This window comes from Oxyura jamaicensis, chromosome 2 (assembly GCF_011077185.1).
Source record: "Oxyura jamaicensis isolate SHBP4307 breed ruddy duck chromosome 2, BPBGC_Ojam_1.0, whole genome shotgun sequence".
Taxonomy (NCBI): domain Eukaryota; kingdom Metazoa; phylum Chordata; class Aves; order Anseriformes; family Anatidae; genus Oxyura; species Oxyura jamaicensis.
This window is the reverse complement of record NC_048894.1, coordinates 64541410-64554646: the sequence shown is the minus strand read 5'-3', so window position 1 is coordinate 64554646 and position 13237 is coordinate 64541410. Positions and strand designations below refer to the sequence as shown.

Below are 13237 nucleotides of genomic sequence, written 5' to 3'. Positions count from 1 at the left end.
ACCAAACTTAGCTATGGCCTAAAAACAATGGAAAATGTAGTTTTTACAAGAAAATATATGTTTTACAGGAATTGTGCCTTGCAGACAGAAAATACAAACCTCATTTATGAAAAGACAATTGCACTATTACCCTTCTTGTGAATGCATCTGGGCGTTAATGTTGACATGTATTTTTTCTTTTGCTATAGATTAGAATGCTTTGAGTGATCTCTTCTGATCTGCCATTGCTTGTTTTTGTTCAGCATTCAATCTTGCCAGCTCCTTCAAAATGCAGTATTCCCCTCTATTGCCATTAAATTGAATAACACATGAATATGATTTTATCCAAGCCGCCTCCAGCAGTTAGTGGCTTTCTGGAGAGTATCCAGATGTTGCTTGAAAAGAGATGACTAGGATAGAAATAAACAATTTTGTTTGACAAATGTACCAGTGCACCTTTGTCTCAGCCATCTCAGCCTCTCAGCCATTCAAAAAAATATATTATTGCGTTGGAGACATAAGTAGTGTTTTTTTTTTGTTTTGTTTTGTTTTCCTTCATCTGTGAATCTCAAAGTTTTGTATAAAGACAGCAAAATTTAATTATTCCAGACAAGTAGAAAAGGAAACTGAGACACAACCTTTGTGGTAAACTCAGTAGAAAGGCAACGAGAGAAACCTAGGTATCTGCTCCTTTCAGCATTAGCCGTCCTTTCTGCAGAACGGGGAATGTTTCAATTGAGGCTGTAAAAATATGCCTAAAATGTAATGCACTGGATGACTCTGAACTACCTGGTGGGCAATGACAGCTTCCCACTTTGAGAGCAGCGAATGTGAGAAAAATAAGTGACTAGTTCATTTTTGGAAGGAAAGTGCTGAAGCATCACTGTGAATTCAAGAGCTTCATATTCCTGAAGTGTTTTTGTATGCTTATTTTTTAGTTTTACTCTTTGGTTGCATAACAACATATGCTTTCCCTATTTACAATGTTAAAATAGACCAAGATTTTTTTTTTAAATAAAAACCAATAAAAAAAATTACTCCCACTGCAAATGATATGGCACTGATGTATATTGCTGATACACTGGTATCTTTTTCCACCAAAGCCAGATAGCTTCTGCCTCAGTCTGCTATGAAATGTCTGTAATCTCAGAGGCATAAAGAATAGCAATGTGCAAGAAAATGAAACCCCTCCCCCCCCCCCCAAGACAAAAATAAAAAAAAAAAAAAAAAGGCATCTGCTTGGCAATCAGTACTTGGAGATTGTCCCTTAGAGTGTCAGTAGGTCCCCATATCTTTGCAGTGAATATTTTGGATTGGAAGAAAGAAATACCTCAGCTAAGACTGAAGACTTGAATGCTATTGGGCTGGAAAGAAAGCTTTCTGCAGTGCTAGAAGAAAGCTTCCTTCTGAAGTGCACTAAAGATTTATTTTCAAATCTTTATCACAGCATTGTTAGATTTGCCCTCAACAAAAACAGCTTTACTACCCAGCAGTGGGGGAGGTGGTAGGACTACCACATACTTTAATGGGACTGAGCAGGTCATTTCTGAGTGTCTGGCTGGTGCTGTGGCTGCATCCTGGCCCTTGCTTCAGAGCCATGCAGTGGAGCACATTATAGCCTGGTAGGCTAGTGTACAGGTGATTTCTAAGGTGCTCTGCTGTGGAAAAGAATCCCAAACCATATGGATAGTCCATGCAGGTAACAGTCTGAACTCATGGCAGGTATCTTGCACGCAATAGCTACTGGAAGGAAAGTTTCCCACCCAGGAACTGTCAAGCACAAGATGTATGCAGTGTATTAAGAGTTTTAGAAATAAAATACTGGGTTGTGATAGAGGTTTGCTTTATGTGAAATTTCTCTCATCAAAATAATTTTGAGGAAGAATTGTTTTCCTTTTTTAACACCTGTTTTTGACATTTCTGAAATGGAAAAGCTTTTTGTTGTTGTCAGAATGACTCTGTTACGAAATGTAGATGTAGGTAGGGTAAGAAAAGTTATAATGAATACATTTTAGGAGTTTTTGTGAATACTTCTTCCTCGTGATATTAAAATGTAAGTTCTAGCACCTCCTAACCTTCCCATCTCATAAACAAATGTGGAAATTGAAAGGGCAAATTCTCAGATGTGCATCAGGGTTAAACAAAAAGCAAAGCCCATCTCCTCTCAGCACTATGCTGTGCCCTCCCCTTCACCAGTTCATCTTCTGCTGTGAAGATTTTAAACTTTGACCAGTCACCAATATCAAACTCTGGACTTGAAACCAGTGTGATATAGCGGGCAAAAAGAATCTTTTCTGGTGGATGATGGTTTTAAGAAGGAGCAGTGCCTTTTTGCATCTGCTTGGAGGTTAGGATTCCTTAAGAGCCACCCAGGTTGGTGGGCAGAGAGCAGGTGATAAGGTTAAAAGTGCACAATGACTCCAGTTTATCACTTGAATATCAGCAATGCAGACATGCCTATGTGATTTTGGATTCCAAAATAAGCTTATCTCAATCAAAGGGCTGTTCAAAACCTTTAACAAGTTTACCTTTCAAATGCATTGGGAACTGCTGCAATGGGTTGCAAAGTGTTGTACTTAAGAAATGAAATCTGGAGAGAAATAAGACTGGACTTGTGTGTGCTTATTTCATACTTTCTGGCTCCTCTGATTCAGTCTAGCACTGAACCTCTCCCTTCTCTCCCCCTTCCCAATAGATTTATGAAGCCTCCCTGACCTTACAATCCACCCACAGTTTCCATGTTACTGTCATCCTTTTTACACTTGACTGATGAGAAATATGTGGTTATTCAACACATCATAAAAACAGCCAGAGCAAATGAAGGAGAAATCTGGAAAGTATTTATAGAAATCTGTAAACAATCATTTCAATTCAGCTGTTCAAAGCTGTGCACACATTAGCTTATTAGCTGTTGAGCCATCAGATGTTCTTTGGTTCTTTAACTTTTTTTAAAAATTAAGAAGCACTTTGTTATACTCCCAGACATTTTGTATTTCATGTATTTCTATTTGCAGAGATGATTTGTTTTTTGAGCTACAATAACCAAGAAGTTTTTCAAGATTTTATTTTATATATATATATATATATTTATTTTTTTTTACCTGTGACTGTACAGCATTTCAATGCCTTCAGAGGTTTGACAAGCAATGATTCACTGACATTCCTGGTGTGCTAAAAGGCTTCTTGAGACAACTTCAAGCATGCATCTGTTTGTTGTGTATAGCTCAACATAAATGTCAGAAAAGTAGGAAGGAGGAGGTGAGAAAGAAGAAGCTGTAAAACTTTTCTGGAAAGATACCTAACACAATGGTGGGACACACATTGCAAAGTCTCTCTTCCGAGCAAGACGCAGGGGTGTTTCTTACTCACCATAGCGTGATTTAACCAGAGTGGAATGATTCCATCAAGGCTTTTGGGGTAAACTAGCTCTCGGTTGTAGGTATACAGTGTCCAAAAGGATATAGACACAAACTGGAAACAAAATAAAAAAAGAAAGAAAGCTCAAAATGAGAGAAATGTAATTGATGGGATTTGGATAATGTTTTCATTTCTGAAAAGGCAAATATCTCCTACATGGAAAATGTTGATATTGCCAGGAAGTCTCTTGTATCTCAACTTACTACATAAAAAAAAAAAAAAAAGGAATTTACACTGAGGTGCCGTGTTCTGTATTGATATTGTGAGAAAATGCTCCTTTATAACTTGCCAGCACTGACATTTTCTGTGGAACATGTAATTAGCTTTAAACTTTTTTTTTTTTTTTAAGATAGAATTTTTGGATAGTCGAAAAGTTCACCTTTGAGGGATTGGCTGTCAAGCCACAGCATTTGTTCAGCTCAGTAACAAAGTAAAAAGAGCCCTTGATAACGCAGATCACCTAAAACTTATCTTATATTCACAATCCATATGTCTAATTAATTATCTGTTTGCAAATGCAAGTTTCATGGTTGGCACCCATCTTTTGCAATATTTTGTAGTGGGAGAAGCTAATGGGAGGAAACACACTCCGGTACCAGCTAGTAACACCTGAAAGCTGATCTGCATTTTCATGGCCTGGCTTTGTGTTTGAGCACACTTTGTGCCTCCTGGAAATCAGGGGTTTGAGATGCTGGAGAAATGAGACCACCCTGTGCCTCTGTCCTGGTGAAGATGCCTGGGGGTTAGGATAGCAGCATGGTGAATACTGCTGTGCAGTAAAGATAAATTACCAATTGCATTGTCTCCATCTCTGGCAGGATTTCTTTAGTGAGCCAGCTGGCTGAGCTGCCTGTGGACAAGTGCTAAGAAGTGCTTCTTAGCTCTTTGAGATTCAGAAGTGATTGCAGGCTTCTCTCACAACTAGCAGCCCCTACATGTTAAAGTAACCCATTGGCTCCAACACCCAGCACCAGATGAACAGCACTATCTGTGAGGGAGTGGGTGGTCCATGATCTGATGAAGGCTATGACTATAATTTGTGTCCTGTGAATCTGTTTCTCTCTAATGCATACTTAAAGTCATACCAGAGTCAGAGAAGGAGGCATCAGTTTTTGCTGCATCCTAGGCACCCTCTCATATCCTCCTGGCCCCTGTTGCCCTTCAGAGAAATTGTCTAAGTGGATAACTCCAAAGCTATTTGGAACATAAGATTAACAGAGAGGTTATACTTCACCCTTTGGGGTCAATCTCTATTCGTTCAAGGACAACCACCCTAAAGTTTTTACAAGAGGCTTCGCTTTCAATCATGAATGTAAAAGGCTTACACAAAGATCTGAACACCGTCTCTTCTTCTAAATGGTCCAAATCAATTTTGAAAGCATAAAAGAGTCTACAATCCTGTTTTACATATCTGTTTTACATATTTGCATGTTTTGCTATACACATTTGTGCAAACATTATTTTTATATACAGAGGTTACTTACTGTGGACACTGGGAAAGCCAGGACACTGAAAAGAAGGTCTCTGCTGGAAATTATGCACTTAGCACATCGCAGTTTCTTAATTAGTCTCAACACATCAGCCAGGAAGGACACCCCATAGAAGACAGCCTGCAAAACCTAAAGTAATTACATCTAATGAGGGAAACGCATCCAGCTTTAATTAGCATGTTCCTCAATGAACTCTGTTCTTGCTCTTCAGGGAGCTGTATTTTTTTGTGAGCTGCAAGCCCACGTGAGCTTTTGGCTAAATCCTTTATCCTTTTTTTTTTTTTTACTAACTGATATTGATTAAATAAAGTATGCTGAGAGATAACTTCAACAGTATCTTGTTTAATAGATTGAACAGGGATGTGTGATGTGATTCAGATGGGAGGGGTGTAAGGTTATGTTGAAAGCCAGCTCCTTTATGCTTTATATGTTAATTGCTGTGTTCAATGTATCTGAGGAGGTGTACTGGGTCTGGCTGGGATGTTAACTTTCCCTGCAGCAGCCCATACAGTGCTGCGCTCTGCACTTGTAGCTAGAACAGCAGTGGTATCACACTGGTGTTATGTCTGCTGCTGAGAAGTGCTGGCACAGCATCAGGACTCTCTCTGACCCTCCTAGGGGGTAGGCAAAAAGTGAGAAAGAAACATCATCAGGGCAGCTGACCTAAACCAACCAAAGGGATATTCCATACCATATGATGTCACACTCAGCAATAAAAGGTGGAAAAAGGAGGAAGAGGGGAGGGGTGGGCTCTCATTGTGAGAACATCTGTCCTCCTCCCGAACACCGGCTACATGCGTTGAGGCCCTGCTTCAAGGATGTGGTCAAGCATCGCTCATTTGTGGGAAGTAGAGAGCAATTTATTTCCTCTGCACTTCCACATAGCTTTTACTTGTTTTGTTTAGTTACTCCCTTTCCCCCCTCCCTCTTCCCCTTTCCCTTTTTCCCCTTTAGTTGAATTGTTTAATTAATAATATTTCCTTAATAACATATATATATATATACATATTTTCTCTTTAATTAAATCATCTTTATCTCAACCCGTGAGTTGTTCTTTTCTTTACTTCTTCCCCTCCTCATCTGAGGAGGGGGAGTGAGAGGGCGGTCATGGTGTTCAACTGCCTAGCACGGTAAAACCACCACAGGAGGACCAGGAGAGAACAAAATCTGGAATATGCTAGGAAATGCTTCCTGTAAGGGAACTGCTAGATAGCTTCTCTCATGGCTTAGTCAACATAGGGCCTTCTTTCTGGGGACTCATGGTGCAGCTGATCTCGGAGTCATACAAGCCAAGTAGTTCAAAATGCTCTAACATGAAAATTAATTGCAGAAGTTACCAAAACCAAAACCTCTTTTGCTGAACAGGGGGATTCAGAAAAGTTGTTTAAGTGTTTGGAAGGAGAGATACAGACTTTACTAACTAAAACTGAATAAGTTAAACTATTTATAACTAATTAATTTTGGAGTGGGGAGGGGTCTTTAAATCATTTGCAAGTTGTGAGTGTGGGGATGTTTGGGGAGGGTGCTAGGAGGATTTTGTAAATAGTCAAGTGCACTGTGACAAAACAGAATTCTGTGAATTTTGTATGAAATTATGCATGAAATTGTCAGAGTATTGTGGTTTAAACCAATGTTGCTTTTCTGAATACTTTGCCTTCTCTCTACACAGCACATCATGCAGAACCAGATGTGTCAGACACACAGAGCCTACCAGAAAAGCACTTCTTCTGCTATCTTGCATTCAGATAGCTGAGTCTAGTTTGGTTTTCATAACTCATGGGGTAGTCTCTTCTTTTTAAGGCTCGGTTGGTTCCAAGTGATTCAATATGGGAAATTCAGCCTACTGCAAATGTTGGATCAGACGTTGATGCATAACTGGAAAGAGGCTGTTACAGCTTTCAGGATGAGATCTCTTTTGCCATGATCTTACTCTGAATCAGATCTTTATTTTGAGAAAAATATCTAAAGTTGTGGTTTATTACTTCATTAATTTCTGAAGGAGAAGAGAAGGGTGGTGCTTGGGAGGGGACAGAATTAGTGCAATGCCTTTCCATCAGAAACCCCTGTTATTGAAATGTCTGAGGGAAGGCAGGGAAAAAAGATCTAATTACACCCTGTAGAGTCAGCAGTAACTTTCTGTAAAAAGCATGAAAAAGGTACATGAGGGTGGTGACAGTGTGGTGACACATAGTGACTAAATACCAATAAAGCAGTGAGGGAGAGGCATTGTTCCCAGAGGATGGGGCTCTTATTATCTTGTTCATGGTCATCCTTACATTAATCATGGGACAGGAGTAGGCTTCTCCTTCCCTCCCGTCCCTTCAAAATTAACTAAAACATCTCTGGAAAGAAACAGATAGTCCCAAAACAGCCCCATTCTCAGTCATATGCGGGGGAGGACAATGTTATCTTCTGAACAGAAAATACTTATCTAAATATGTAACTTGACCCATTTCTCATGGCTGAGCATTGAGAAGAGCATCTCACGAAGAAGTAGGAATTCAGTCTCGGCAGCTCATTTTTGTGCTGCTCATAGCTCTACCCATGTCCAGCAGTGTGGGTTTCAGTCAAAGGGTTTCAGTCACTACTCAGGCTTGTTCCTGTAAGAAAGGTATATCCGAATCTTGCAGCCCTTCACTAATGGGAAAATGTTGACATTAAAAAAAAAAAAAAAAAAAAAAAATGAAAACATTAAATTATTCCAGATGTCCTGTGAATTTCCCAAACAGCAGTGCTGGCGCTCACCAAGACATCACAGATGACTGTAGACTATAAATCCACTGGCGGTAAATAAAGAGGATCCCCTAAAGTACTTCCACATGAACAGAAGGAAGACTAGAAGCATTCAGAAAGCTAACAATTAACCCAAGGAGGAGAATACGGTTATGATTATCCCTTTTGGAGAGATAGTGTTTTCCTCTACAGACCCTGTACAACTTCATGGCACTAGGTGCTGTAGAAATGCTTCATTTGGCCAGTTGGATTTTTTTGCAAACTAAGAATAATGGTGACAAAGGAAAACCTTAATTTTTATCTGTTGCACTGATCAAAGGGGTGTTTCTGTTTAACTAACCTGTCATGATTTGCTTTCTGAGATCTAGCCATGTCTGTATATTGAATTCTCAAACTAGTACAAATAAATTGGGCTCCAAGCTCTTTATACTTTAAAGGGATATAAATCTAATATTCTGAGGGGGCTATTAAATATAACAGTCAACATTTAGTGTAGACAGCCATGTATTCACAGGACAACAACCTGGAAAATGTGTGTACTAAATTCTGGGTCTATTTGGAAAGAAGTAAAAAACAGCTTTCAGGAGAATTTAAAATTTTTAAATTATATGAATTATATGAGACAAAAACATAAGGAATCAAATGGGACAGGAATGCAATTTTTAAGGGTGTAGTGTGCTCATTATGCAATTATTTACTAATAGATTTACAGCAGCAAGCAGATTTTTATGAGCTCAGCTATTTAAGGCAATGAATGATACAGCTTGTGCTGTTTTGTATCACAGACAAATGAATACAAAACTCTTTTTATCTATTATTTCTGCTGATTTAATAGTCAGTCAATTAACTTCTTTGGTAGAAAATCCACTTATCTTTTTTTTTTTTTTTTTTTTTTTCCTACAAAAATATTTCCTTTCTGAATCTTGACTGCTATGATCATTAAATAGATAAATGAATCTGAAGTAACAGTAAGGATGTCACTCTCTTGGGAAATTCACATGGTTAGAAAGGTGTTGAATGAGGTGCTAGAAGAGGATCACATCTAGAAGAAATTCCTCCAGCATCCTTCCAGCAGTGCTAGGAGTCAAACTGCATTTCCATCCCCTGGAAAAATTGCATTTCCAAGTATTTCCATTTCAGATCAGAGTGAGCCTGCTACAACAGCTTTTTGCTGAATGGAATTTCTTGCCTTTTTAAAATGAAATTCCAAATTGTTAGGAGGAAATTTTGGGGAAATTTCTAAGTGATTCAGCTGGCCAATGCCAGAAGCCAAGCAATCATGGTCTGTCAGGAAACAGAAGAACTGGACCAGAGCTCTAAGCTCCTGGCTCTGGAAAAGCTTCAAGGGCATGGCCCAGCCTGGTGGCTCTACTGCATAGGCACAGTCCATCAGGAACCTCTGAAACACAGCCCAGCTGTGGGCTCCATCCCATGCAGAAGAGGGACTACCAGACATGAAAGAGTAATCTTTCACCTTTAATGTGTCAGAGCACAGCAGTGTCTTCAGCTCAAATCATCTCCCTCTTGGCTTACACCTCCATTTTGGAGTTAGAACCAGATCAGTAAGTGGTTAAAGAAGGGAGACAAAGGACTAGAGAAGTGCAACAAGGCATTTATTGAGACCTGAGCTGTTCAGCAGACTTGGAAATGAGCTGGGCAACAGCAAACAACAGGCAAAAAAAGTGTTGGTAAATGTAATGCAGTGCATTTCAGAAAAAAAAAAAAAAAAAAAAAAAAAAAAAAAAAAAAACTTAAATTATATATTTTGGAACAGTGGTTTCTAAGTTAACTATGATGATTCAGGAAATAAATTTGGAGCTCACTCTGGATAGGTCTCACACTGATGGCTCCTTGCTCACTGTTTATCAAAAAAAAGAAAGCAGAGAGTTAAGATTTTTTTAGAAGAAACAAACAGACTAGGAAGCACCTTAGGCCACTGTATAAATACATGCTGTGCTCATAGCTCAATCACTGCAGGCTACCCTACTTACCTCTTCCTGAAACTAAAAAAATGATGGAGAAGGGCAACAAGGATGTTTTAATGAAAAAAGCATCCATTTGTGAAGAGAGAGAAAAAAGACTGAGACTTTCAGCTTGGAGAAAAGAATAACTGGGGGAAGGAAGTCTTGCAGAGGTCTCTAATGAGCAGCAAAGAGAAAGTGAACAGGGACGGACAATTAAATTGTAACACAGAAGTGAAGGGGCACCCTATTCAGCTGTCAGGAAGCAGGTTTATGCCAACAGAATGAATTGTTCTTTCACACAAGGAACAATTGTGTTGTGGAACTCATTGCCACGGGATATGGAAGGTACCAGAAGTACAAACAAGTAAGTTTATCCCTTATGCCTTTTGAAAGGTAGTCTTTGAATAAGTACTAGTTCTCGTAGCCTGGATTTACCTCCTGTCTGGGTCAGTCTGGATGCCATTGAAAGGCAAGCTCAGAGGGTAGAACTGTGGAAAGATTATTTTACACCTACACATACTCTTGTCTTGTGCAGCCTTTACCTGATCACTGTTTGTCACTAAGGGAAGCTGGATAGTAGTTTCAATGGATATTTCTGCTTCCCAAAATGCCAAGACAAGGGCCACTTGCTTTCTCCTCTTGATCTGCTGCTTTAGGGCTCTGTCACATACTGGGTGGTAAGTCTCATTATAACTGTGCCTGGGGATGTGGGATGGAGGTGCTCTTTTGCCTGGGGGTATGGCTGGTGCTTTAGTGGAGACAGCTTTACCCAAAAACACAAAGAAGAGGAACTAGACCTACAGGAAGCAGCCTGTCTTCCATTGGGCTTGGCTGTTGGTGTTTTAGTCTATTGACATACGTTCCGGCAGGAGGAACTGAATATTCTTAAGGTTGTTGCATCCTTTCCATTCAACTGCTGGCATTTCAGAAAATAATAATAATAATTTCTGAAAACTTCACAAAAAGTCTAAGTGTTCTGTTATGAAGCTAATTTAGCAACAAACCACACATAATCCATCCTGACTGCAATGCCCTCATCCTTCCACAGGGTGTTTGTCCACTGAGAAAAATCCCATGGGTCCCTGAAAACTGGGCTGGTGTTGGCCACCTCATGTCCTATTCATTGCAGATATTTCCTAGAATCACAGAATGGTTGAGATTGGAAGGGACCCAAATTTCTCAGATCCCTGAGGGTGTCTGAAAGCCAGGGACCCCTTAGACTTCCATTGAACATCATCATGGTGTGTCTCCTTCTGAAGAGTAAAAGATGGGTAAACTGCTGTACCCAGGTCTCCCACTGGTCTTTAGCTCTGACAGTCACACACAATGGACAAAAGACCAAAGGGACCTTCATCCCTTCAGATTAGCAAGTGTCCCAGAAATTTATCCCTTGAAGAAACCTTCTTCCCATGCCCAGGTTTCTCCCCCCACTGCCACCACCCCCACAAGGCACTGATGTATCATTTGGATTGTGAACATGCTCTCCCCCTCAGACTATCTCACATCCTTTCATTTTGATTTCTTCCTCATGAAATGCTAGCATAACAGGAGAACACATTATGGACTACATTTTTCCCTGTAATTTTAGGAAATGTAGCAAAGAGTTGATAACACTATTAAAACACACACAATTATGTCACAAGCATACCTCTGTGGGCTGGAATTTCTTTGGCTCATGCTCTAAACTAATTTTCAAACTAAGCATGTACTCTGACTGGCTAAATTAGCACTGTGCTTTGCTTTGTTTTACCTTTTCTTGAATATACAGGTCACACACAATCTTTTAGAAATGGAAGACAAACTGCAAGCAGCATTATAATGTGTATTGCTGTTGCTTAACTGTTAATTAACAAACATTTAGAGAGCATGCATCAAAGTCACATATCCTGGCTGAACACGTTCTACCTTTGTGCCTCTGTTCTTACTGATAGCTCGTCTCTTTTACAAAGAAGAAGCTAGCTCTGTAGTACATACTCTTTAAAAACCAGCAGCTTGCCAATCCATATTCTTTCTGCATAAAACCTGTGAATACATTTCACTGCACAAGCATAGATAGATACCTATTTAGTTTCCAGTATACCTATTTAGTTTCCTTTGGGGCATAAACCATTAAAGGAAGCAGTTTAACAGCAGCAAATCTACCAGCTGCATGTATCTTGAGGCACAGATGGCAGACAAACAAATAGACATACTGGTATCACCGTACAACATGATTTGCTTACCAGATTGAGGACTGTCAAATATTTCCACTGGCCACCGTAAAGGAACACTTCAGATGGCTGTTCTTCTGTTCTTAGACATGTGATTGAATAGATGACAAAAAAATACCAGACAAAAGCAAGGCAATGGTACATTGTGAGAGTAGAGATTTCCATGCTTTAACTAAGAGCAAGTGATAATCAGTCTGAAAGAAGCTTTTCTCTTAAGGTCCTCAGTGGCTGTGCATGGGAAATGGCAGGACAGGAGAGTTTGCTTTGGAGCAGACTTGGGCCCCTTTGCCACTTTGCTCTCGATAGGAATATTCACAGCACTGTGAACTTTGCTTCTGTTTTTTCCCTTTTTACTGCAAAGATGGGGGGGAGAAGAATAGGCTTATTCCCTAGATTTAAATGCCTTGCTCAAGATTAGTGAAGATTAGTTGCAGAATTACATAAGTTTTTTTATTTGTTTGTTTGTTTAAGAAGACGGGGGAGCTTTACTACTTATTTAACTGGCTGTTGTGCTCTAGGCAGTGAGTGAAGATAAGCAGCACTTTACTTGTCTGTAGCTAGCAGTGTAGGCATGTCTCTGCCTTACTTTGAGAAGCCTTGGGAAACACAGCGGTCTGTGAAAGAGAAACTGAGCTGTTAATAGGCTACGGAGGTAGAAAGGAAGCTGAGAGGATTAGTAGGCAAAGGTTCTCTGGGCTGAAAAACACTGTGAGTGCTGACAATTTTTATGGGAAAAGGCTCGGCCTCCTTCGTGCTGCTGTGTGCAGCTGGAGTCCCTCACAAATGTGTGCAGCAGGGCAGCCAGAGCCTGAGTGACTCTGAACCTCCGGCAGGAATGGAGACATGGAGTGAGGGCTTTGGATGACAAAATCTGAACCCTGAACAAGTCTTCTTGCCTACCACCTTCTTTTCTTGCTGTCTTCCATCTTCAGACAACCCCTCTTCCCTGACGTGATTGGACGGGGCAAGGGTAAAGCAGAGGAGAAATTGTACTCATACCAATGATCCTAAAATTAAGTTCCCATGGAAAAGCTCATTTTTCCCTCCCCTTTCACCCTGCCAAACTGCCCTAATTACCACTGGAAAATGCACACAGCTTTTCTCATCTTGGCCAGAGTCCCTGTAATTGCAGTGCTGTTGGCAATATTTGCCACCCAGGTGTTTTGCTGTGCCCAAATCTTGCCCAGACCTTCCTGTGGCAGGCAGGACATGGCAATTGGGTGCTCCTCACACTCTACAGAGGCTGTCCCCCTGGGCAGGGCTCAGCTTCGGCCAATCAGACTGCATGAAGTGATCTCTCTCTCTCTCTCTCTCTCTCTCTCTCTCCATTTTTATTTTATTTTATTTTATTTTATTTTATTTTATTTTATTTTATTTTATTTTATTTTATTTTATTTTTCCCTGTTCTAACTGGCCTGGATGGAGTATTGAGCAATCTGCTGTG

The 13237-nt window shown here is 40.1% G+C and overlaps 1 protein-coding gene across 3 annotated transcripts in view; it reads right to left on the bottom strand.

The window, feature by feature from the left end:
• Nucleotides 1-12338, bottom strand: part of ADTRP (androgen dependent TFPI regulating protein) — a 36049-nt gene extending 23711 nt beyond the window's left edge. The window contains exons 1-3 of one of the 3 annotated variants that reach the window (XM_035317240.1): nt 11806-12329; nt 4881-5015; nt 3349-3450 (exon numbers count right to left, since the gene is read on the bottom strand). In XM_035317240.1, the coding sequence (XP_035173131.1) occupies nt 3349-3450; nt 4881-5015; nt 11806-11958 (390 nt within the window). In that variant the 5' untranslated portion in view covers nt 11959-12329. Of the gene's footprint in view, nt 1-3348; nt 3451-4880; nt 5016-11805 lie in introns of all 3 variants that reach the window. The other 2 variants (XM_035317239.1, XM_035317241.1) reach the window with 2 other exon arrangements.
• Between the last annotated feature and the right edge of the window lie 899 nt (nt 12339-13237).